Genomic DNA, 24,237 nt, shown 5'->3' with positions numbered 1-24,237 from the left:
CATAAGGCACTTTTGAGAAAGACATCCATGTTAGCAAGGTAGCACATGAAGATGCTGCAAGTGGATCTCATAAGTTTAGGTGGAGATTATCCCCATCCTACAGCCCTGCTTGCTGCACAGCCCCCTCACACCACCACAGTTCAGCTCCTGCACTCAGCACTGCTGGCGATCTCATCGGCAGCTGGGGGCCCCGCACAAGCAGGCTGGATGTAACAGACACCCAGACTCAATAAGAAAGCTGCATCAAAAACAGCATGGCCAGCAGGTCAAGTGAGGTGATTCTGCCCCTCTGCTGTGCTCTGGTGAGATCCCACCTCAAGCACTGCATCCACCTCTCTGGGACCCCAACAGAGGAGGGACATTGACCTGTCAGAGCAAGGCCACACTAACTTGATCAGAGGGATGGAGCACCTTTCCTATGAGGAAAAGTTGAAATAATTGGGGTTGTTCAGCCTGGAAAAGCAAAGGCTTCCGGGTGACCTAATTGCAGCTTTCCAGGAGCTGAAGGAAACTTACTGGAAAGATGAGGCAAGGCTGTTTAGAAGTGCACGTAGTGGCAGGACAAGGGGAACGCGTTCAATTTGAAAGCGAGTAGGCTTAGATTACATATTAGGAAAGAATTCGTTACTGCGAGGGTGGAACAGGCTGCTCAGGGAAGCTGTTGATGCCTCATTCCTGGAAGTGTTCAAGACCAGGTTGGATGGGTCTCTGAACAATTTGGTCTACTGGAAGGTGTCCCTGCCTATGGCAGGGGGGTTGGAACTAGCTGATCTTTAAGGACCCTTCCAACCCAAATCATTCTATGATTCTGTGAAACTCAAATCCTATTTGTGGGCGTGGGCCTCAGCCTTTGCTGACGGCGTAGCTTTCCTTGCCACGACACGGGGCTGCAGAGCTCCACCCCCGACCACGCTCAGCCGCGGGCCCGGCCACGTTCGCACCGCCCGCGGGCAGCGCAGTCACGGCCAGGCCGAGCGCGCCTGCGCCGCCAGAGCCGCCTGGTTGGAGGCGGCCGAGCGGGGCCGGCCTGGGCGGCCATGGCGGCGGGATGGGACGGGGGCCGGCACTGGGTGGTGGTCGCGTTCTTCTCATTCGCCGTGTTGACGCCGGCGGGCACCGCCTCAGCGGCCGCCCTGCCTGTAGTCATCAACACCTGGGCGTTTAGGACGGCCGCAGAGACAGGTGTCCCGGCGGGCCCCGAGCTGGAGCGGGGCGGGTGGGGCGCTGCTGTGCCGCGCGGCTCGGTGCCCTCCGGCAGTGCCCTGCTGCTGAGGGGCCGCCAGGTGGATCTGGGTGTTGGTGCTGCTTTAGGAAAAATGAGTCTGTCAGGCGTGACCGGGCTGATATGTGGGCAGAAGGAGCGGGCTGTGACCCGGGTGCCAAGCGGCTCTGGCTGTGGAGGGCCCGGGCTGCTGCTCCCCCGTCACGGCTCGGAGCCAGCCCCGCTGCCGGCGGGGAGACAGCGGGAGGTGCCTCGGCCTGCTTGGAAAGGGTTACCCTTCCTATGGGAAGGGCCAAGCGCCGGAGCTCGCCCTTCCTTCTCTCTGCCTCTGAGAGCCTGCAAGCAAATGGTTTAACTTCCCACATTGGGAGATAACGTTAAAAAAAAACAACCAAAACCCCCTAAAACTAAAGAGTGGAGTTATTAACTGTGGGAAAGCTAGATTAAAGACATAGTTTTGCTAGTAATGTGGTTTGCACTCCCGTGGTTTTTTTGCAGTGTCTTTTAAAGGCTTTTTTTTTTTGAGATTTATTCTTTCCCCCTAAAGATTTAAGTAGTTAAATTATTTTTTTGAAACTCATGTTTTGTGATGCATTGTTGACAGTCAAAACAGATTTTCCTATGGCAACATAAATTAGCTGTGAATAGTAATTTTAAAAGACTTGCAGATTATTTTATTGGAGCTGAGTTGTAAATAATTCCTTACTACAGCATTCTTGCTTGTGAAATGAGTTATCAGTAAAGCCTTCTATTGGTCATAAGTGAAATACACTCATGAAAATTGCAAGGCTCTTGCTTTGCAGCTTCTGAAAGCCTGTGCTAAGACTACTCAAGGCAATAAAGGTAATAGGAATTAGAGTAGTACTCCTCACACTGAAGTTTGTAATAGAGGCAAGCATGTGTGGAGTTGGATGCTGGTATTAAGTCTTTATTGCAAGTAACTTCGTGCAGTTGCACGCATCATCTGTGATGATGAGGCTTCTTGAGGTGGTTGAGACAGTGGTTTACTTCTTGAGCTGATTTACTTCAGCCAGAAAGAGCTGGGCTGTGTGCAACTGCTGCCTCCCATGTGCTGGGTCTGTCAGGTGACAGAGTGCCAGAGCCAGCACAAATAGGAATAAGTAGGACTGAGACTGCCAGCAAGCTCAGGCACCTCAGAAGATCTTGTCTGAGGTCCAACCTTGTGAAATGTCGTATGTGCAATGCCTTCAGACTCAGTGTATTCAAGGCACGTCGTTTGACATTGTCTTACAAAACTGCACCATGATCTAGATCCTGAGGAATAGAAAACTAAGGGTTGAACAGGGGAACGTGGAGATCTAATTTCTTATATATAATTTTCACTTTGGTTTTGTGCTTACTTAGTTGTTGATGTAGGTTTAGACCTTTTTATTCTGCAGTTGGACACAATTTTCTCATAAAAGCTTTTGAGGGCATCTTTTTTTTTGGCCTTTTTTTTTGCTTTTTTTTTGAGATGAAAGATTTGGTTTTCCCTCTTTGTTCTCCCAGAAGGCTTTAAAAAAGCAGTTATAAAGTAATGATTGGTTCTGGGCAGAGAAGGTTATTTGATACAGAGAACTTGTGATGATTGTTAGTAAATAATATCTCAGTCAGAAGAAAAGCTCTGTTTCTCAGTCAGAAACACTAATCAGGTATGCAAGAAAAAGAATATTGAGAAAAGTAATGTTTTACATTCTTTTGGTTATATTTATATTTTGGCTTTATAATCGGTAAGTTATAGTTTGCTGGTTTTTATCCACTTATGTAGTGCACCTGCATCACGTCCATCTTTAAAACAGTAGTGAAAACTCTTCCCTGGTGACATTTAATTATTTGTGTTGATTACAGCTTGGAGAGTATTAGAGTTGGGAGGTTCGGAGCTGGACGCGGTCGAGAGAGGCTGTGGTCAGTGTGAGATCGATCAGTGTGATGGGAGTGTGGGATATGGAGGAAGCCCAGATGAAAGTGGAGAAACAACTCTGGATGCAATGATTATGGATGGGTAAGGAAACTGCACGGAGATAAAAATGATCCCTGTAATTTTTAGCGCACCTAAGGGTTGTTATAAGATCTTGTTGCTTTGGGGCTGACTATGGGACAAGCTAACTTGTGGAACTAGGAAAAATAACATACCTGATTGGTGGAAGAATAGGAAATGGCTCTTCACTTGTAGTGCAGTAATCCAGTTCTAGGTATAGCAGTTGCAAAACAGATGGTTTTCAGCATTGTTAGCTTTCCCTTTACATTCAGTCCATAAATATTTCACTTTTGGAGCAATTGTTTTCAATAATTTATTTGCTGTTTAAAGCTGTCCTGATTAAAAAGTAATTGCAAATGTGTGGTTCATGTTATGAGTTTATGTAATAACATAGTTACTCTACTGAAAATATTACTGTGAATGGAGGTATTGTTTCTTGAGCAACATCTCCATGCCTGTGAAAGGAAACAATATATGTAGGCAGTCTTTCCCTACTAGTGTGATGCCATCTGTCTGTGGCACAGACCAATTAAAGCATTAATGTTGAAGGACCACGCTTTTTGATTTAGGTGAGAACAGATTTTTGTCTACTAAAAAATGTGCAGTTATTTTCATAGTTTTAATAAGTTTTAAATATTCCTTGTTTCCAGCAACACTATGGAAGTCGGGGCTGTTGCAGATCTCAGGCGTGTGAAAAATGCAATTGGTGTAGCACGAAAGGTCATTGAGTACACTAAGCATACATTACTAGTGGGAGAGTCAGGTAATTACTCCTTTAACTGTTTCCAAGTCAAACCCTTATTTTAAAACACTTCCTGTTAGAATTACCATGTTTTAATCTGGGTAATATAGGTGGAAGAATTCCTTGACAATCAAATCAATCTACTCAAGTAATTCAAAAGTGTTTATTCTGTCATTCTGTGTGTATGAAATAGGTTTATTTTTAGACCAGCTTAACTGCAAATATTGACTTGTAATCCTAAGGCTTTGCTAATATTACCAGTATCCAAGTTATCAAAGATGATTTATTAAAAGACACTATAGAAACTGTTAGATGTGAATGTAGCATTTAAATCCATGAAGTAATTTTTTCAAAGGAATTGCAGAATTAATAGACACTAGAGTTAATATTTTAGTATATATTGGGCGTGATTAGTGTTTTTCATAGTTTAAAAGTATTAGTGAGAACTTAAATGTAAAAAAGCCCATTAAAGGCTGTACTCCCAGGCACAACAAAAGAGCAATAACAAATTGGAGGCTTAGTTGAACTTTTTGAATACAGGCTGCTGTTAGTAAAATTAAACCAGTTTCAAAAAGAGATGTACATTCCCCAGAGGTATGTGAGTGGTGAACAGGCTTCTTGTCTTTTAAGAAGCCTGCTCTGAGCCTGTACCTGCTCAGAAAGAAATATGGAGATAAGTGTGGAAAATGACATCTGAGCATTAATGGTGATTCAAGTGCTTTGAAATTGATGAGAAAAGGTAGAAGATTCTTGAAGGAATTAGCATGTACAGAAGTAAGTGCAAGAGCAATTTTTTGGTGGAGTAAAAGGGAACAATTTTGGGAGGTGAGGATACAGTTTGACAGAAGGCCTGAACAGAGAAACCTGCAGATTCTGTTTAATTTAAGGCAGTTAACCGTGATTGCAAGTGGCTTTGCTTAGAGATACTTCACAGGTAGTGCAGAAAAGGAAATTGGTCAGGTGTTAAATAGTGGAGGGAGAAATACTCCTAATACTCATTTGCCTGTCATTGCTAGTTACCACAGTATTTTGAAATTTTAATCAGTAGAATGAGCAGAAAAGATAAGGAAAATGAAGAAACAGAAGGATTAAAGTGCTGATTTAAAATATATCTTCCAACCTAAGTAGACATCTCCTTGCCTAGTGGAGGCACGTGGACAAGGTTGTTATGCTGAGCCCTTACTGTCAGTGATAGCTTCCTCAGAAGAAAATGTCTGGCACTAATAGCAAAAGAAAGATGGGAAAGCTGAAGATTTATCTGAATAAAATTTGGAGATGGTGTTTAATGTTAATAAATTAATGAAAGCAGTGGAGAAATTGAGAAAAACTATCTCTTTTGAAGAAATGTATTTTTTTTGGAAATTGGAACTTGGGTGAAAGAAATGGTGAATAAAAAGAAATACATTTAAACCTTCAAACTGGCACGTGAGAGAACAAGCAGTTTATTTTCTAAATAGAAATATTTACAGGAAAAGCTAGCTAGAATAGTAGAACCTTTTCATATAAATGCATGGGATCTCTGCAGGCATTTTTTTATTCAAGATGCAAAATTGCTGAGGTTATTCCATATTTTTCTCCCAATAACTAAACTACACTTTTATTTGAATATACTTAGAGATATAATCCAGGGAAGTCTGCATGTCTTCTAAAGTTGCATTTTTATGAGTGGTTGACACTAGAAAAGAAGAGACAAGCTGTGGCAGGCATTAATTTCAATGAGTTCATAATTTTAAAATTTATGTCCTGTACATCATTCCTATGTGTAAAACTTTAGTGAAAGTAATACAAAAATTTTGTTTCTGATGTTAAAAACAATTTTTCAACCTGTTAGAATGCAATTACACCTGAATAGCCTGTTCTGTTTATTCTGACTCAAAAAATTGAAATTTAGGTATTTTAAAACCTTTGGTACATAGACAACTTAAAGAAGAGGATGTGTTGCAGAATCACAGAATAGTTGATGTTGATAAGGACTTGAGGTCTTCTGGTTCAGCCCCCCTGCTCCAGTAGGGCCACCTACATCTGGATGCCCAGGACTCTGTCCAGGTGTTTTTGAATATCTCCAGAGATGGAGACTCTACAATCTGTGCCACTGATCACACTCAAGGTGTTTCTTGTTCTTCAGAGGGAACCTCATGTTTCAGTCTGTGCCCATTGCCTTTGGTTCTATCACTGAGCAGCACTGAAATCACACTGAATCTGTTCTCTACATACTCCCTTGAGATATTTATATACATTGATGACATCCCCCCTGAGCCTTCTTTTCTCCAGGCTGAACAGTCCCAGCTCTCTCAGCCTTTTCTCGTTGGAGAGATGTTCCAGTCCCTTAGTCATCTTTGTGGTCCTTTGCTAGGCTGTCTCCAGCGTGTCCATGTCTCTCCTGTAGTGAGAAGCCCAGAACTCGACCCAGTACTCCATTGTGTGGCCTTGCCAGGGCTGAGTAAAAGAAAAGATGACTCCTTTGACCTGCTGGCAGCACTCTCATAATGCTGGAGCCCAGCTTGCACTGTTACCTGCCTTTGATGCAAGGGCATGTTGCTGGCTGTCACTCAACCTTGCTGCCCATCAGAACCAAACCTTGTCTGGCCAGGTTGTTTTATGGACACTGTATTGACCCCAGTGAGACACTGCTAGTTACTGGCTCCAACTGCACTTCCTACCACTGATCACAACCCTCTGAGCTAAGCCCTTAAGCCGGTTTTCAGTCCTCACTGTCTGCTCATCCAGTCCATACTTCATCAACTTGCTCTTTGGGCATCTTATGGGAGCCAGTGTCAAGAGCCTTACAGAAGTCAAGGTACACAATGGCCACTGCTCTCCCCTCATCTACTGAGCTGTTTCATCATAGAGGGTTATCAGGGTGATGAAGCAGGACTTCCCTTTTGCAAAGCCATGATGACTGTTCCTAATCACGTGCTTGTCCTTCATGTGCTCAGAAATTATTTCCAGGGTTATTTGTTCCATTTTCTCAGCGATCAAGGTGAGGCTGACCAGCTGACCCAGTTCCCTGGGTCTGCTTCTTGACAGTGGTGTAGCTTTTGTTGAACAGATACAGATAACCACACTCATCAGTTCTTGCATTGTTAAAAGAACTGCTTTCTCCATTTGTTGCCTTAATTTTTTTGGGGAAGTCTTAGAAAACTAGCAATAAAGGATACATATCTCAGTGTAGAGAGTCTGGTGAGGAATATTCAGTGCAGGATGATTACAAGTGAAGAAAAAAACCTGTTTTGGTTATTGCCAAGAAATTTTCTTGTTTGTCTCCAGCAGATGGGAAAGCTTCATAATCATGGTGACCTTTTTCTCTTCTTGTTCTTGTAATAGACCAATAATCCAAGTAAACAGTTCAGAGTGTAAAAATGAGGAACTCACTTCTTGAAATAGAAACAATGTTTCAAAAATTATAAAAGTATTCCTGACAAACATGCACAAGCACAGTCTTATCTTGCAAAAAAAATGCAAACGAAAAAAACCCCAAATCATGCCTGCTTGTTCTGTAAGGGGGAAAAAAAGTATCTATTTATTGAAGCTGTCAGTTTTCTTTTCCTCTGAGTGCTAAGGTACTTTAATTGTGTCAGTTTTTAAGAAAAACATAGAAAAGCAGTCCAGAAATATTTGAAGGCTTCTCTTAATTCTTGGACTCGATAAGTTTGTTCAGCTGTGTGTGACATTATTATCAAGGGTTGATAATAAAAATTCAAGCATCTGAACCTAGCAACACTATCTGTTACTGGGTAATATCAAAGGTATCTACAGCTAAAAGATGAAAGAAGAGTTGATCTTTTTTCTTTTCCCTTTGCCTAATCATAAAAGTCATTCTTAGAAATGTAGCATTCTTTCATTGCTTGTGTTGGTATTTCTTTCACATTTCTTTTTCTTTTGGCATGTACTACATTAATTTTCAAAACAAGGATGCAGTCGCTTTTAAAGCTGCAAGGAAGAAGTGAAATGTTACGTAAACTGGTGGATTGTCTTCAATTGTCAGAGTTTTAATGGCAAACTTTGTGCTTCTATGTTACTTATATTTAATAAGAAAACTAGCTTTTTAAGGAAAATATATTTATATGACTTACTTATTTCTGTGACCCACACAGCCTAGGCCATTCTTGCTCCACACTTTTATTTGCATCCAGTTGATTAACAGAGTTGAATTTGTTTCTCTTTCAATGGGAAAACTTTTATGTTAATGCCTGTGAAGTGAGAGTTGGCTCCTGCAGTTCTACATCACTCTAATGGCTGATACTGCTCCCTGAAGATGTATTTCTGATCTCCACAAAGGATGTAGAATTTCTTGATTTCTAAAAAAAACAACATGAATGCATTATCATAAAATACATAAAATTGTGAATAAATCAATGTTTCTTTTTTATTCTTGCTTTTCAAGCTTCCCTGTTTGCTGTAAGAATGGGGTTTCCATATGAAGATTTAACTACCCAGAAATCCCTTTCACTGTATTCAGAGTGGCTTAATCAAAGCTGTCAGCCAAACTACTGGAAGGTACAGTGAATTGATGGCTGTGAAAGGGGGGGGGTTTAGAAAGTCAGTAATGCAGCACTGCCTCTTCCTTTCAGCTTATATTGAAGTTACACTTTACATGTGAAGAAAAAGAAGTTTTGCTTATTAAACAGAAAAACTTGGTATTACTAAGCACTTGCTAGACTTGGGAGTGTATGTGTCTGGTTCTTATTTCTTAGATCCTGCTGGTTTTGACCTTGCTGAAGTAGTATTTTGGTGTGGGAGGTATTTTTTAGTTCTTAATTGGGGCAGGACTTACCAAAATAAACAAAGCAGTGCATGTATTTTTTGATGCATGTATAAATTTCTGAAAGAAAACCTTACAGTAGCAATTAAGGTCTTTAAATAGTTAGCTGACAGGCTTTTTGCAGACCTGTGAATACATCAGGTTAGTGCAGATGTCCATTAAACTTACCTGTTTGGCTTGTTTGGATGGGGTTTTTTTTTTTGCTTCAGGTGTTACAGATTTTTACATGTTTGTACACTGGTTTTGGGGTTTTTTTGACCGGTCAGTTGAGAAAAGGAGAGTCTTTAATTTGAACAACATAACTTTTCAAGTAGGAAAATCTTTTTGCTGTATAATACCAAGTATCAATCTTTATTCATTAAGCAAAACAATTTGTGGGATCTCAGTACATCTCTATGGTTTAAGTACTGGGCATCTTATGCCTGTATGGTAGATCATAGGTATTGATTGGAGTATTTTTAAATTTATCTGTATTGAACATGCTATATTATTCATTCAAGTCACAAACTAATTACAGAATGTGGTGCCAGACTCTTCAAAATCCTGTGGACCATATAAACGGCCTGAAGAAGTAACTTACAAAGAAGAACAGACCAGCTCAAAAAGAAGCATTCGTAACCATGATACTATTGGTAACAACTTTTGGTAACTCTGATGCTGATCTTTGTTTTCTCTCATTCCTCTAATGACTAAGTCATTCTGATTTAAAGGAAAGTATTTCATATAGGAATTATTTCCTGTTTGTAGTGATTTCAAGATTCTGTTACTTATGTGTTAGGATGGAGTGCCTAAAAGCAGGATTTGTTTTTGGTTTTTTTCCAGTTCACTGACCATACAGCCACTTGCTTCATTTTTTGCCCTTAGCTGTTGTTCATTGTCCTACTGCTTTTCCCACAGATACCTTGGCGTAATTGCTTGGGCAGCTGTGGATGCTTTAAAAACTGATTAAGTTAAAAATAATTATGTTTATCTTGATTATGTTGTTGCTGTCAGACCAACTTAAAAGGCCTTGCAGTGGTAGGAGAAATGAATAAACTATTAGTCTTGTTGCCAACTAAAAGCAGTATTTGTCACACTTCTTAAGCTTATGAAACAAAGTTTGCTTTCATTTTTCATTTATTCTGGCTTTTTTCTAAATCAGTAAATTTCTACAGAAACTAATATGCTTAAAACAGGTTAGCAGTAGTAGTCCCAAAAACTTCTGAGAGTTTACTAATTGAGGACAGTTAATTGCTAAGCCTATAAGTTGATTAATGAGCAGATCAGACAAAGGACTAGAGCAGTTACAGATTCATGTCTTTCAAAGCTTTATATTTTGTAGTCTTGAAACTTGCACTTTTTGGTTTAGTTTGGATTTTTCTCAGTTTAGCAATCCAGAACTTTCTGTCTGATGGTCTTTACAATACCAAGAATTAACAACTTGTTTCAAGTGTGACTCTTTCTCCTTTGTTTCTAGTTCATCCTACTAATAATCAATTAATGGTCTACAAAAGTCAGGTGAACTACCAAATTCTTAAGTTGATAGCTAGCTTACTTACTGGGGTAAACAGTCTTCAGTAAGTGCTGGAAAACTCAGAAATGTGGAGTGTCAGGAGAGAGGAATCTGCTAAATACAATTCAAGAACTCATCTACCATTAAGTAGTCCTAAGCTGTTTTGTAGTAAATGATGGTATTTTGTGTTAGTATTTCAAGTTCTCCCACCCCACTGTTTTACATATGAAATATCTCTGTGAGTAGCACGTTTTAAGAGTCTTCATTCAGCATGCATTTAGGACATTGGTAGGAACTAATGCCCTTCCAGTCTTTTTGCTGGTCAGGAAGCTTTTCTGTGAGAAGAGGTCTTTTCTGTGCTTAGGTCAGAGAAACAGAATTCAGCTCATCAAATTCTGCTTCTTGGCTCTCAGTTTGTACTGGACTTTTATGCTAGCAGCAATTCATGCCCTCTCCTGCTCTATGGAGGTAAAGTGTTACTCAATGGAGAAGCAGCTGATCCCAAATCTGATTCCAAGTGACAATCTAAACTTCTTTAGTATGAGGCAGTGGCTTTCTTACACACAAAATTAGCAAGGGGTAGACACATCCATACATTTGGTTGCCCGTTGTATAATTCTAGTTACTGTGGTAGGCAGTATATCATCTTCTGCCAAATATAAGCACATGCATCTGACTTTTTTTTAAATTTCCTTCAAGCATTGTTTATAATTTCCAAACTTTGTTGTTCTGATGATATTGGTGCTTGGTGTGGTGACACCAGGTACTTGTTCTCTACTGGTTAGCAAAGGTGTGTATCAGGAGGCAGTGGCTGCTTGGGCAGCAGCAACATATAGCTCTGAACAGTGTGGCACTTACTGTTTCACATTGCTTTTTGAGCTCTTGTAATATATCCTAAAAGTTTCCAAGTCTCTTTTAAAAAGAACTTGTTTTCCTAAAGAGTACCACTCTTGTACTTCAGGATATCAGTAGTTTGAATAGTCTGGGCATTGTGGTTCTGTTTGATAAGCATAGTGCCAATTAAATAAATTCGTTAGTAGTATTTCTGAATGTGATTTTTCCCTGTTGAAAATCGTAGGTATGGTTGTAATCGGTGTGAGTGGAACCGTTGCTTCTGGGACGTCTACTAATGGTGCAATCCACAAAATTCCAGGGTTAGTATCTCTTGATTTTTACAAAAAAGCTCTTTTCTCCACCTTGTTTCCTATGTTAAACTTGTCATTGGGGTGTAAAACATTAACCTTTAGATCACAAAACAGCTTTGCTTGTTTTTGTGCACTTGCCATAGATCTAATACTGAGAAGCTGATTTAGTTGCAAGACTGTGTGTTCTAATTTGAGGAAATGCTTGTTTTTCAGTTTTCTTAATTCACCATACAGAGACACAAACAACTGGCACAGTTGTGAGACAACTTGAAAGGCAAGGCACCAGAGACAAATAAGCATTTTGGAGAGGTGCACAGTCTCCTAAGAAATGTACATAAAATCAGAGCCCCAGGTTTGTGTTTCGCCTTTGAGATACTGTTTCTACACAGTTAGGATTACTGTCTGTCAGCCAAGTCAGACAACTTCTGGATTTAGTAACAAGTTACTGAACATATTAATGTCCCCAGCTGCTTAGTGTTACCCACAGGGTAAACCTCACTGGCTTAACTATAGTCAGTATAATAACAGACAGTTGTGCATTGGAGGTGGATTAAGCCTCAGGTCAGTCAGGTTATCACAGATCACTTTTACTGGTAGTTTAAAGACAATACTTTTGACTGCAGTGGGTTGACCTTTTTACCTGTTCTGCTCTCCTGTGGGTTTAATACTAAGCCAGCTGGAGGCAGTAAGGATGACAAAGTTTGGTTTTTATTTTTCATTGTTCACCACAGACGTGTTGGAGATTCTCCGATAGCTGGAGCGGGATCCTATGCAGATAGTACAGCTGGAGGAGCTGCAGCCACGGGGGATGGTGACATCATGATGCGCTTCTTACCCAGGTTTGTCCTTAGGGCAGACTTTGCTAGATTTCTGCAGCAAAATGTGGACTCAGCAAATGAAGAAATTGATTAAAAATATGGTCTGACTTAGTGGCTGCTGAAGTGGCAGTGGAAGGATTGGAAGGGGAAAGAACAGTAGCAGAATCAAGTTATTCTTATGATCTGTCTTAAAAGAAGGGACTTAAATATCTTGATGACAGCTCCCTTAATACTGCCAAGCTGTGAGCAAACAGGCAGCATGTAATGACTATACTTCCAACCTGTATGCTTTTTAGCAGAACTAGTTAGCTTTCTTCTCCAAAGAATTTTGTTGTGGGAAAGTATCATAAATTGTAGAAAGGATGAGGTGTGGGTCTCAGCTCACTCAGGAGGTGTCACTGCAGCAATCCTTTGTAATTGCATGTAATTTGAAACTGAAAGAGGTGCTTTAGTGTTGTCACCGTGGTTGCATAAACTCTGTAGGACATGGTTCTCTTCATGAGCATCTTTGTGTGTCGATCTCAGCATGAATGAATTATGGAAATCCATGATGAACATAATGGGCACTGATGCTTGAAGGATAATAAAGAAGTGGCCTTCATATTGCTCAGGCGACTTTTCTGAAACTCTGGCAGCCAAGAAAGCCTGGTAGCTGTTGCATATTTATTACAGATGTCATCAGTGAATTTCAAGCTGTTCCAAGCCAGTCTTTCCAATACAAGGCAGTTGACAACTTCATGAATTATCTATCTCATCATATAACATACCAAGACTAGTAGTGAATTTATCTCCACTATAAGGTTAGTCAGTAAAAGCTTAGATTGCACTTAAGCAGCCTGAAGTGTTTGTCTGTAATGCTTACAACATTTCACGTCGGCACCAGTGGGTTAACCACCAGACTAGGTGGTTAATTACTGATTCCTCATAGATAAAGATTTTTACTAATTCCATGATATTTAGATATTCCCACATGAAAAAAACAAAGACTAGAAATAACCTCCCAGAAGTGAAGGAAGTGTCAAAGAAAGGGGAAAAATTGCTAATATTTTCTGTATGCCTTCTTTGAAGAGGTAACTTCTTGTTGAGTTTTTGATAGTGAAGAGACCCCTGTGAAATACAGCTTTAAATGCAGATAGTTATCTTTAGATAATTTGAACCTATTTGATTGTTAGAATAAATCAAAGATAATAGGGAGTCTGAAAATAGAAGATATGTTCTTTTCTGTGGTACTTTGATAACATATTTAATTGATGCAATCTGTAGATGTCTTAGTGTAAGAGAGTTGGTCTCGGTATATGCATCTTTCATCAAAGTGATCGAATGTTGTTTGCTTATAAGTTACGTCTTGAGTTGTTATTTAATCTTCAGGTTCTGAAAGAAAATGGCAAAGTAAGTAATTTTTTACCTCTCAGGACATTTTGGAAATGCAAAGAGTTCATCTCAAGCAATTCCTTTAGATATAAAGGAAATTCATTTTGATTACTCTTAGAATAAGACTTTTTTTCATCACTGTAAAAAGTTTGAAAGCGGTTCAAATTCCTGATCAAAACATGGTACCTTTATATTCATAAAATAAAGAAAATACGTCAATTTTTATGTTTTCAGAAACTTAATTTTTTTCTGAAAGATTTTTTTTAATGCTTACTGAAATCAGTAATTTATCAATAATGTAATACTGAGTTTTTCTCAAAAAATTATCTTGGCTTTAGCCTTTTTGAAAACTAGCAATTACTTCTAGTGTCAAACTTAATAATATAATGAAAAATAGAAGCTACTGAGTCCTCTAAGCCGCTGCTCCTTACAGTTCTTTAACTGATCTTTTGCTTAGCTGCTTCTACTGCAAATGATCACCATTCCGTCTTGACTTGACCTGCCATAGAATGATAGATGGTATAGATGACATCTTGTAGTCCTTTTTAGTATTGTTTTTAATTGCTTTTTATGTAGAACTTGAGTAATAATTGCCCATATGAAGTTGGCCTAAAAATTATTTATCATGTGTTTCCACTGGTCAAGGAACAGGGTCTCTTCAGTGGTATTTTAAATTATATAACCTGAGTATGCCTATTTTCTGGGTATGGGGTTGTCTTTTCTTTAGTTATCAAGCTGTGGAATATATGAGGATGGGAACAGACCCAACAGTAGCCTGTCAGAAAGTTATTTCCAGAATCCAGAAGTATGCTCCAAAGTTCTTTGGTGCTATCATTTGTGCAAATACAACTGGAAGTTATGGTATGTATTCTGTTTTTCAGACAAAGGTGCTTGACTCTTATGAGATCACAGATGTACAAAACTGTATGTAGATTTTAAAGAAGAAGACTGCAGAAGTACTGACCATTCATAGTATGGAATGCTGGTTAGCAGGGCAGCTGTGTCCTAGTGCAAACTGGAGATAATTTAATTTTGCATTTTTATGTCTTAGACTTTCACAAAATTTATGGAAGTCTTGGCAAAACCTAAAAATATTTACAACCTTCATTTGTTTTCCTGGACTATATATGATTCATTTGAAGGTTTTAAAAAAAGACTGCTTTGCCTTCCCTAGATATGGCATAAGGGAGGGAGTATTTGAATGTTAAGCATAGCTTCAAAGCAATCTAAGAGTAGTCATTGCACCTGGCATCTCATTAGTGAACTCTTAGATCAGTAGGAAGTACAATTTGCTAATCAATGTGGATTATTTAGGTAGACTGCTTTCCTTATTCTTTGATCTCTTACTTCCTATAGTTCTGTGTTTAAGAGATTAGTGTTGAAGGAACTCATTAAATTAATGAGGATTGAAAGAGAGATTTTCCTGACTTGTGTTACTGTTTTGAATTGTAGTATAAGGACATTAATTGCACTACAGCGGTCAGTAGTACTGTATTTTAACCTAAAAATTAAATACTTTCAAGATGTCTTGGGTTAAACAGATTGTAAAAGAATAATTATACCACTGTAGTAGAATCAGTAACTGGATCTTTAGATGATAAAATACAATGACAGATACACTAATCCCAAATGTAACAGATTAGAATTTTTTCTTTCTTTCTTTCCTAGGTGCTGCATGTAATAAAATTCCAGGATTCACTCAGTTTCACTTCATGGTTTCAAGCCCCTTGCTAAGTCGACCAACTGAGCAAGTAGTAGATTGCATTTAATTTCTTTTGTCCTATTAACATCTCAACCTAGAAGAGGACACTTGTCCTTAGGGCACACTTACTTCTTAAAATGGTTGTTTCAAGCATCTAATGGCTCTTGTGGTCTGCTTGTTTTCCTAAGAACTGAGTAGCCAGAAGTGATGAATAGTAACCATTGAACAGGCCCTTCGCATTGCCATTTAAAAATATATTTGTCTGACATCTGGAATAACAGGCTGGAAGTGGAACTATGACTCTACACAAGACTTACATTGAGAATATTTAATTGTCTTTCTAAGATTTAGTCCAGGTTTTCTTTTCTCCTGAAAAGAAAATTGCATGAAAATGCTGACAAGCAAGGAAGGGGGGTTAAAGAGTAGTAGAGAGCCTTTAATGAAGAGGTAAGAAGTCCTTATGGACCATTCGAACTTGTTCCACAACATCTGAGAATTGAGAGTACATGCAAGCATCCCTGGTAGTACAGACCTTCAAGGAATTTTGGTTAACTCTGACTGGATGTGAAGACAATTGGAGATCTTCCTGTCATCTGTTTTTTGTAGGGGAAGATAAGTTATGAATCATAATCACAGTGATTTCCTTGTCACCAGTATGCTGTGCACTCACCCTGTCCTATAGCACATTTACCTCTGCAAAGGAGCAGTTGAATGCCTAGAGTGTGACAGTACCTACAGCTTTGGGTTTTGTCACTTTGTGTCTAGAAACACCGGAATTCATTTGTAACAGAACTTTAGCATCATGAGGATTATTCCACAGGTATTTGAAGATCTGTTTGATCATTCTCTTAAATTGACAGCTTGCTGATCATTTGATGGAATCTTTGCTAAACTTGAGCTAGGAAATGGCAAAAGGGGGGAGGAAGTAAAAAGAGTGTGTCTTGTCACTTTAATTCTCTGTCCACTTAAATAAAATCATTGGGTAATAAAAGCACACCTTAATGCATTAGTAAAGTTGTTTAGATGCTTGTGTACTGTGCCTTACATTGATTGTTGCTTTCTGTTTCAAATTGATATCTTTAAAAGATGGAAATAAACCATTCAAACTAGAATAGCTATCTTTAATGGCCTGCTATTGAACTGCATCAAGAAAGTGATTTATTCACTTCTGTCACTGGATCCTCAGAGCATGTTGTAGCACAGTGTTCACTGCAGGCCACAGCAAGCTTTTGTCAGAGAAACTCCTACTGAATATATCTCTAATGGCTTAAGGTAAGTTTTCTACCTGTCCTACCTACAAGCCTTCTGCCATGGCTGCTCTATTTTCAGATAACTCAGGCAGTCAATCACACGAAGATTGGTAAAATCCAGGTGATTGTTACTTTGAAGGTTGCATTGTGGATTATGAACGTAGAAGGTTCAGTCCTGGGAGCTGAGTGGTAATGTCTCAAATTGCTGCAGCTGAATCCTCCAGGATTCATTTCTGAAAGAGGTTTGGGAACATCCATAGCTTGCTTTCTAGAGTGCTTATGTCACTGTACCAGCTAGCGTATGCCAGTAAAGGTTGTGATTGCCCTATAACAGTACACCGTGCAGTCACTGTTAACACTGCTAACTTCCTGCATAGTCAGCTTGTCTGTGCTCGTTGACAGCCAGCTGGACATGATCCAGCAGTGCCCCGGTGGCCAAGAAGGCCAATGGCATCCTGGCTTGTATCAGGAACGGTGTTGGCAGTGGGACCCGAGCAGTGATTGTTCCCCTGTACTCGGCACTGGTGAGGCCACACCTCGAGTGCTGTGTCCAGTTCTGGGCCCCTCAGTACAAGAAAGACATTGAGGGTCTGGAGCGTGTCCAGAGAAGAGCAACAGAGCGAGTGAAGGACCTAAAGAGTAAATCCTAGGAGTGGCTGAGGGAGCTGGGGTTGTGCAGCCTGGAGAAAAGGAGGCTTGGGGGCCCAAATTGCTCTCTACAACTGCCTGAAAAGAGGTTGTAGCAAGGTAGGGGGTGGCCTCTTTACCCAGGCACCCAGTGATGGGACAAGGGGAAACGGCCTCAAGCTGTGCCAAGGGAAGTTCAGGTTGGACATCAGGAGGAGTTTCTTCACTGGAAGTGTGGTCAAGCATTGGAATAGGCTGCCCAGGAAGATAGACGGTGGAGTCACTATCTCTGGAAGTGTTCCATAAAAGACTGGATGCAGTCCAGTCCACTTAGTTACACGGTTTTGTTGGCATGGTCATGTTTGGTGAAAGGTTGGACTTGGTGATCTTGGAGGTCTTTTCCAACTTTATTGATTCTATTATTCTATGAAAATTAATTGTCTCCATGAGACATAGGTACTAATAACGTGGTTTGATAATGTGGGTTGCTTTGTGATGATGAACTAGTTATAAATAAAAGAGTTTATGTAAATTATTTTGATATGTTATTAACTCGACAATATTTTAAATCATAATATTAAGAATGTACCATTCTGATGTTATGAACAGAATTCAGAATTAGAAAAACAACATGCTTGATATCTTGTCTTAAAATATTTCTATAAAGGTTGTTAATGGTGTGCAGACACATGAATTTTTTTTAAGAAAGATAAGTATCAAGTACAAACTCCTGTCAAAAGTAAGCAAAAACTATGACAATTTCTGCTGGGATTGCAAAAAGCTATCTCACTGTTTTCTATTTCAGTTTTTACTATTCAACTTCTACTACACAGAATATGCGTATTTGTGATTTAGTGGTAAAATTGAATGCATCCTGTCTGGTAAAGCTGTGGAACTTTTTTAAGTTCATTAGCTTCTGTTTAGCTGGGTTTTTTTCTGTTTCTAAAACTTCTTACCAGATTAATTTTTCATGTAATGTAGACATAAAAAGAATCTTAGCTCAATGGTCTGACTAAAAGTGAACTATACTCTGCTTTTTGCATGGTATCAAATTGTTTTTTAATAAAGCAATCTGTGTTTACCCTGGCAATGTTTCATATGCACTTACTGAAGAAGGCTTCCCTGTCATTTCACCATTTGTAGGTTACCACTGAAACACGTTCTTTCATTTGTAGCTGCCTCAGTCAGGAATAATTCAGAGTGTTAGAGAATTCAAGACTGATTTTTAGATGGAATCTACAAGTAATACTGTATAAACTGAAGTGAATCTTTCAGCATTTGTTTGAGTTTAGTTTATCACATGACTGTTGTAACTCATTAACAGTGCTGTTCATTCTTGTTTTAAAACAGACTGTGTGCAGGATTTCTGTGCTATTATCTAGTCTGTGTGCATGAAGAAACATCAGTTACACAATTAAATTTACTCCAGCTCTAATATACAGCAGGTATGGTATATATTAAGCACTGAAGTACAAATGTTTTCACTGGGGAGTCTGTTCATTCCTCCACATAAATTCCATTAAATTTACAGCAAAACCTGAAATGTTCGTGGAACAGAAGTGACTGAATCTCAGGATTTTGTGTCTAATACTGTTATTATTGTTTAAGCTGCTAAGTCAGGAGGAAACATTTATGTTTGTGCATTTAACAACCTTAGCTGTATTTTTATTTTCTTTTTTCCCCTGATGGTTGGAATCAATGTAAGTAAATACAGCTGTTGGTGCAGTGCTGTCTTGGTGTGATTAGTTCATACCTTTACAGTGACAGGTGGTGGTCTGTGAAATAAAAGCAATAGCAACGTCAAAGGGTGCCAGTTCAGGGAATCCCTGTTACTGGTGACTTTTCTTCCTTTTTCCTAATAAGATTGGGAAAAATATTTACAAGAAATTTTGATTATAGTTTTTCCAGGTAGAGGTTTACAAAAGCAATTGTATTGTAAATGTCAGGGGGTTTTATTGGTTAGAAATGGTGATTCTGGTGCTCTGGATAGAAAAAAAACCTGTCATGTTAGATGAACAGGACGTTTCATGTTTTCACTGTTTGCATACTTGCCAGATGGACTCTGAAATACATTTTGACTCTAATTCTGTTTGTTGCTATGTTATTATTTTGATATAATTTCTAAACATTTATCATTCAAAGATCCAGAAAAATAAGAAATTCTATTTAGCAAGAAATCCAGTGACCTTGTTTTTTTGAATATTCTTATGTACAGATGTGAAGAACTCAAACTTCTTATTTTTCCAATACAATTACAGAGAGATTGTTATAGATGTCCCAAAGGCTTTTTCCTCTATAATCAGAAGAATCCCAGTGGTGTTTTTCCTGTTCTGCCACTATTAATGCTACTTTGTTTTCTTCAAATGTGTAATTTGCCAGTTTATAAATGTTTTCTTTATGTTAATTTTACTTTTTTTGCTGTCAGCAGACCTGTCATAACAAGCTTTCTTGACAGTATACCCATCCAATTTCAACTGTTGCTTTATTTTCTTTTTGAAGTATACTTCCTGCCTGATGTAGACTGTGTTGTATTATTACTTTGTCAAGTAGTATTTGGCAGGGAGGATTCAGTTCTATATTCTATGACCTTTTAAAGGTAGAATGATTACTGAAGCAGTAGATTATAGTATCGCAGTAGTACAGATTTAGAATTATACTTAGCGAGATCATGAATGCTTATTGTTCATAAGTAGATGCTTGGTGGTATATGTGGTTATTTATTAAATACAGTGTGACAGGCTATTTGAAAATAAAAACGATTATGCTGCTAGCTCAATGCAATGTCTGGATAGACATTGTTGCAAGAAAAATTCCAAGACAAATTATCATGGATCATCTGTGAGATTTGTGGTTGGGTTGGCAGGCTGATACATAGAGAAGTATAAAGTAACTGAAACATCCCATAAATTAATATTTTTATCTGCAACATTTTTCCTGAGCATTGAGTAGCACTGTAGAACTGACAGTTTCCCACTTGTGTAATCATTTCTTTAGCTATGTGGGGTTTTTTCTGAAGGATTTACAGTAATAGATGCAGCAAAATATTACTTCTTCCATCCACCCTTTAAAACTATATTATAAACAAGTTTAATTCATATGCAGTCAAGTGTGTTTTGCTAATCTGGTTGTTACTGAAGACTAATTTGTATGTTATAGAGTAAAAATAAATTACGTTGGAGTAGCTGCAGTGTTAATGAACTGTAGCTATTGACATTCCAACTGTACCCATTCTTACAAATCTGCCAACATGAAAAGTCCTGTGATCTCACTTTTCAGCTGTTGTAGCACAGTTATGACAGTTTTTGTTCGTGCTTAGTGAAAGTGCTAGCCCCAAAAATGGGTCTTTAGCGGCAACATCCCTTTGCCGCATGAGCTTAAGGGTGTTACCAGCCTTTAGCTCATTTCTGCAGTGCTACTTCTCCCTGCCTGCTGTGTCTCTTTGCTGCAGGTTACTGTTCCTGTACCAGGACTGGCAGACTGGTGCATGCTTTTCCAGATTCAACAGTTTAGCCTCTCTGACCTCCATCTGCACTTTGCACTGAGAATAGCAGTTGTCTGCACCCCATTCCATTGGCTCTGCTGTGGGGTTCATTAAGTGATCTAAGAGCAGCAACAAAAGGCTCCAGGGTTTGCTGCAGGAGCATGCATCAGGTATACATATCATACCATCATCATTCTTGTAAGCATTTGAGCTCCAAGAATCATAGTTAACAGCAGTGCTAATAAAATGCACCAAAAGCAGCTGTATTGGACGAGGAACAATAGTGTGTTAATAACAATTAGTAGTGAAGGGCTGAAGACAAGGTTGTATTTTAAGATTTGTCCATCTCTCAAGGATGGTTTCAGCTGGAGAAAGATTTTGCTACTCAGAAGGGGTGGTGGTACTACCCACATCCTGCAGTATGTGTTCTCTTTTTGGTTTTGCAGTTGGTTCTGGTAACTGTGCAGCTCCACAAAATGGATCAGCTTGCTATCTGGGTAAAAACAGGTAGTTTTTTTTCTTTTTCAGAATGTAAGCGAGCTGTTCGGTTTTACTTTAGGGCCACACAGCTGCTAATACCAACAAAAGGTAGAATGCAGGAATACATAGTAAGGCACTGAGGAGCACAGGAAATAATTCAGCTGGTGACAGCACATTCTTAGTTTGGCAAAAGAAGACTCTTCAAAATTTTCCTTCAGACTGAAGTAAGGTGCCTCTCTCTCTGCAGGTTTCATGATTCACCCCTCAGGCTAGAGGCCCATCTACAGTTTTTCCCCCAGTAAAATTCAGTAATAAGGTATGAAAAATCAGGATTGGAATCCAGGATTCTAACTATTTGAGAGAGCTTTTTTATCAACAGGTTATTGTCATGTTTCCCTTATTCTCTTTTCTGTCATGTAAATACTTCATTATCTACCATAGGTTTCCCATTTTCAGGATGGGAAAGTACAGAGTCCCCACATAACTTTCAGATCACCTTCTCTTTGTTAAAATGCGAATTTGAATTTCTGCTGACTGAGGAGGCTTTACAACTTAATATTATACTTCAGAACAGCTGCTGCTACTACAATGCCTTATGAAAATGTGAGCTCTATGAATTCAGTCTCCTTGACTGGCTATTTAATTGAAAGTCACTGTGAGATGTGCTTTGTGTTAACACCGCTGTGTTTGGACAGACTATGAGATTGGATTCTTGGGGAGTTCTGTCACAGGGATGTCTGGTTACTGAATCACAAAGAGTTTTAGGGAAGAGACAATCACCAGTATGCTCAGTGGAGCTAAGATAACATCTGCAGGCACACTCAAGAATAGAGCCATAACCCTGTAACTTAATTTGAAAAATCAAGACTCTTTCAGACTTGGGAATAGAAGTTTGATCTTGCATAAAGTTGTACTTTTATAACAATAATGTAGTGCCTCACTATGAGAAATATAAGTGCTAATGCCAGATAAATATTCCAACTGTCATTTATAATTATCATTTTTGCACTTTGGTCAGGCAGCTATTCATATTATGCCAATCAGTGTTGAACTTAACCATTATGTTCTGCATTGTAGCTGTGATTTTTCCAGGTATGGCTTTTGGGAAAAATTTCAAATGCATACTGGAAGTTGAGGCAATGTGGTCATCCAACAGACCATCTCACATAAGTAAAAGTATTTCTCACAGCAAATAACAAAATCCATGGACAATACAATACTACTGAAGCCTTTAGTCTCAGTTTAGAGGGCTCCAGAAAGGCAAAAGTTGCCTTTTCTTGGGAAATTCCAAAAGCAACCTAGATACCGGAGTCCAACATTTAAAGCTTTATGACGACCTCAGTACTTGTAAGAGGTGCTATTTTCTATCTTTGTAGCTATCCCACATCTGTATGTGATTTTGTTAGTGGGATTGCATGAAACCATTAGCTCCCAGTGCTAGTACAGTAACAGGCCCTCAAGCTCTCGTCAGTCTCTTTTAAGCCCAAGGCCTTGTTGGACAGACCTGCTGGCATACTGAGTGCTGCTCAGCAGGCAGGAAGTTTGTGTATCTGTGGCTTGTTGCATTTCTTCTAATGACTGTGCTGTTGTGTGTGGCACATGAAAATCCATGTTCAAATAGTAACCTGTCTAATTATCCTAGAACGCGGAGGCCAAAGAATCTTTTCTTCCCCGTTTTCCTTTAATAAGTAGCACCTCATTTATACTAGGTGGAACAGTTTCAGTAAGAAACGTGAGATGATGAGGAAGATAGCATGTGAAGATCTGCTTCTTTAGGAAGATGGAAGACTGCACAAGGATACACGTCCTGACCCATGTCTGTTCCTGTCAGTGCTGGTTAGGTAATATGCGAATCAACGCATACGGGTAACCAAGGCAACAACCAAGCCACAGGTAAAATGCAAAGAGGAGATTTATTTAATTACCTTGTTCACAATGCAGAGCAGCAGAGACACACAGGGACACAGGCTCTGTTGGGCTTAGCTCATCCTAGTGGGCAGCAGGAGGGTCTCTGCCTGCCTCACTGCTGCAAAAGGCTTTGTGCACATCTGTGAGTGTGTGTTGTGTCTCCACAGCAATTCCACTTAAACAGGCAGAGGATAAACCACACGAGATATAATATTAATGGACATATTTTTTCCCACACTTATGTTTTTAGCAATCCCAGCTTCAAGGTCACAAACTATTCCCCCCTCCTCACCAAATCTGCTGGTTTTAACCCTTTCCTCCCCACAGGTAGTGTGTGGTAAGCATCTGGTAAGCATTCCTTGAATACCAGCAGAGCTCAGAAAACAGTCCAAGTTCCTGAGTGGTTCACTAATAAGGCATTAATAATTTTATATTGCAACTTTCTGGTGAGTAAAGAATAAATGTAGATTTCTGACAAAAAGAATTTTCTGTCAGTGTGGTTCTTAAACTTCCCATTTGACATTTTCATTTTAACAACTGTCTGTTCCTGATAGTCTTATGACTTAATAGTGAATGACTAACAGCATACATATCTCATGCCACAGAATTACAAGCTAGGCATTCTTTTGTTATGGAATGAGTAAATTTTATTCTCAAACCAAATATGTGAGATTACCAGCCTAGGCACGACCCTTTTCTTTATGCAGTTGCAGTTTCAGGTCTGCCATACTGTGTGTGGAATTTACACTGTTAACAAATTTCAATATTTGTAATGATGTTCTGGCAATGTTAGCAGCCTGTCCACAGGAGAACAATTTAACAGATATAATTGTAATCTCAGTAATTAATTAATGATCAGTAAATCTTTCTTACATTCAAGAATGTTTACTTTAGCCTTACTTAACAGGGTTACAGAAGCATGTGTTCGGAAATGATGTTTCAGGGTGAGCTATCTGGTAAAGCAGTGTTACAGCCTGAAGAGAAAAGTGGATGATATACTGCACGCTGATTTAGGTGAGAGACTGTTAACTGCCATCTGTGTTAATCATATGGCCAAGTACATGAAATTTATGTTTCAGGATATTGTATAACTGAAACAGCTACATTCATTCATTCTTATTGCAGGGAATAAGTGGGAATTGTTTTGTTTTCTTCTGCAATCTGAGTACATTATTGTCCTGAATCTTGACATCCTTAAACTCACACCTTTATGAAGAGTCTTGCAAAACTTCTGGAAAAATTAAAGTTCTAGCTGACCC

At 39.0% G+C, this 24,237-nt stretch overlaps 1 protein-coding gene across 1 annotated transcript; it reads left to right on the top strand.

Moving 5' to 3' along the window:
• Positions 1 to 1,037: 1,037 nt before the first annotated feature.
• Positions 1,038 to 16,209, top strand: AGA (aspartylglucosaminidase; the record flags this gene model as incomplete). The annotated part of the gene is made up of 9 exons (XM_082281985.1): positions 1,038 to 1,182; positions 3,071 to 3,224; positions 3,851 to 3,963; positions 8,327 to 8,439; positions 9,222 to 9,336; positions 11,275 to 11,350; positions 12,073 to 12,180; positions 14,258 to 14,391; positions 15,199 to 16,209. The coding sequence occupies 9 exons, from the start codon at positions 1,038 to 1,040 to the stop codon at positions 15,297 to 15,299; spliced, it is 1,059 nt and encodes a 352-aa protein (XP_082138111.1). The 3' UTR covers positions 15,300 to 16,209.
• Positions 16,210 to 24,237: the final 8,028 nt, after the last annotated feature.

Source organism: Coloeus monedula (genome assembly GCF_965178545.1).
Source record: "Coloeus monedula genome assembly, chromosome: 5".
In the NCBI taxonomy this organism is placed as follows: Eukaryota; Metazoa; Chordata; class Aves; order Passeriformes; family Corvidae; genus Coloeus; species Coloeus monedula.
This window is presented reverse-complemented; position numbering and strand designations above follow the sequence as displayed.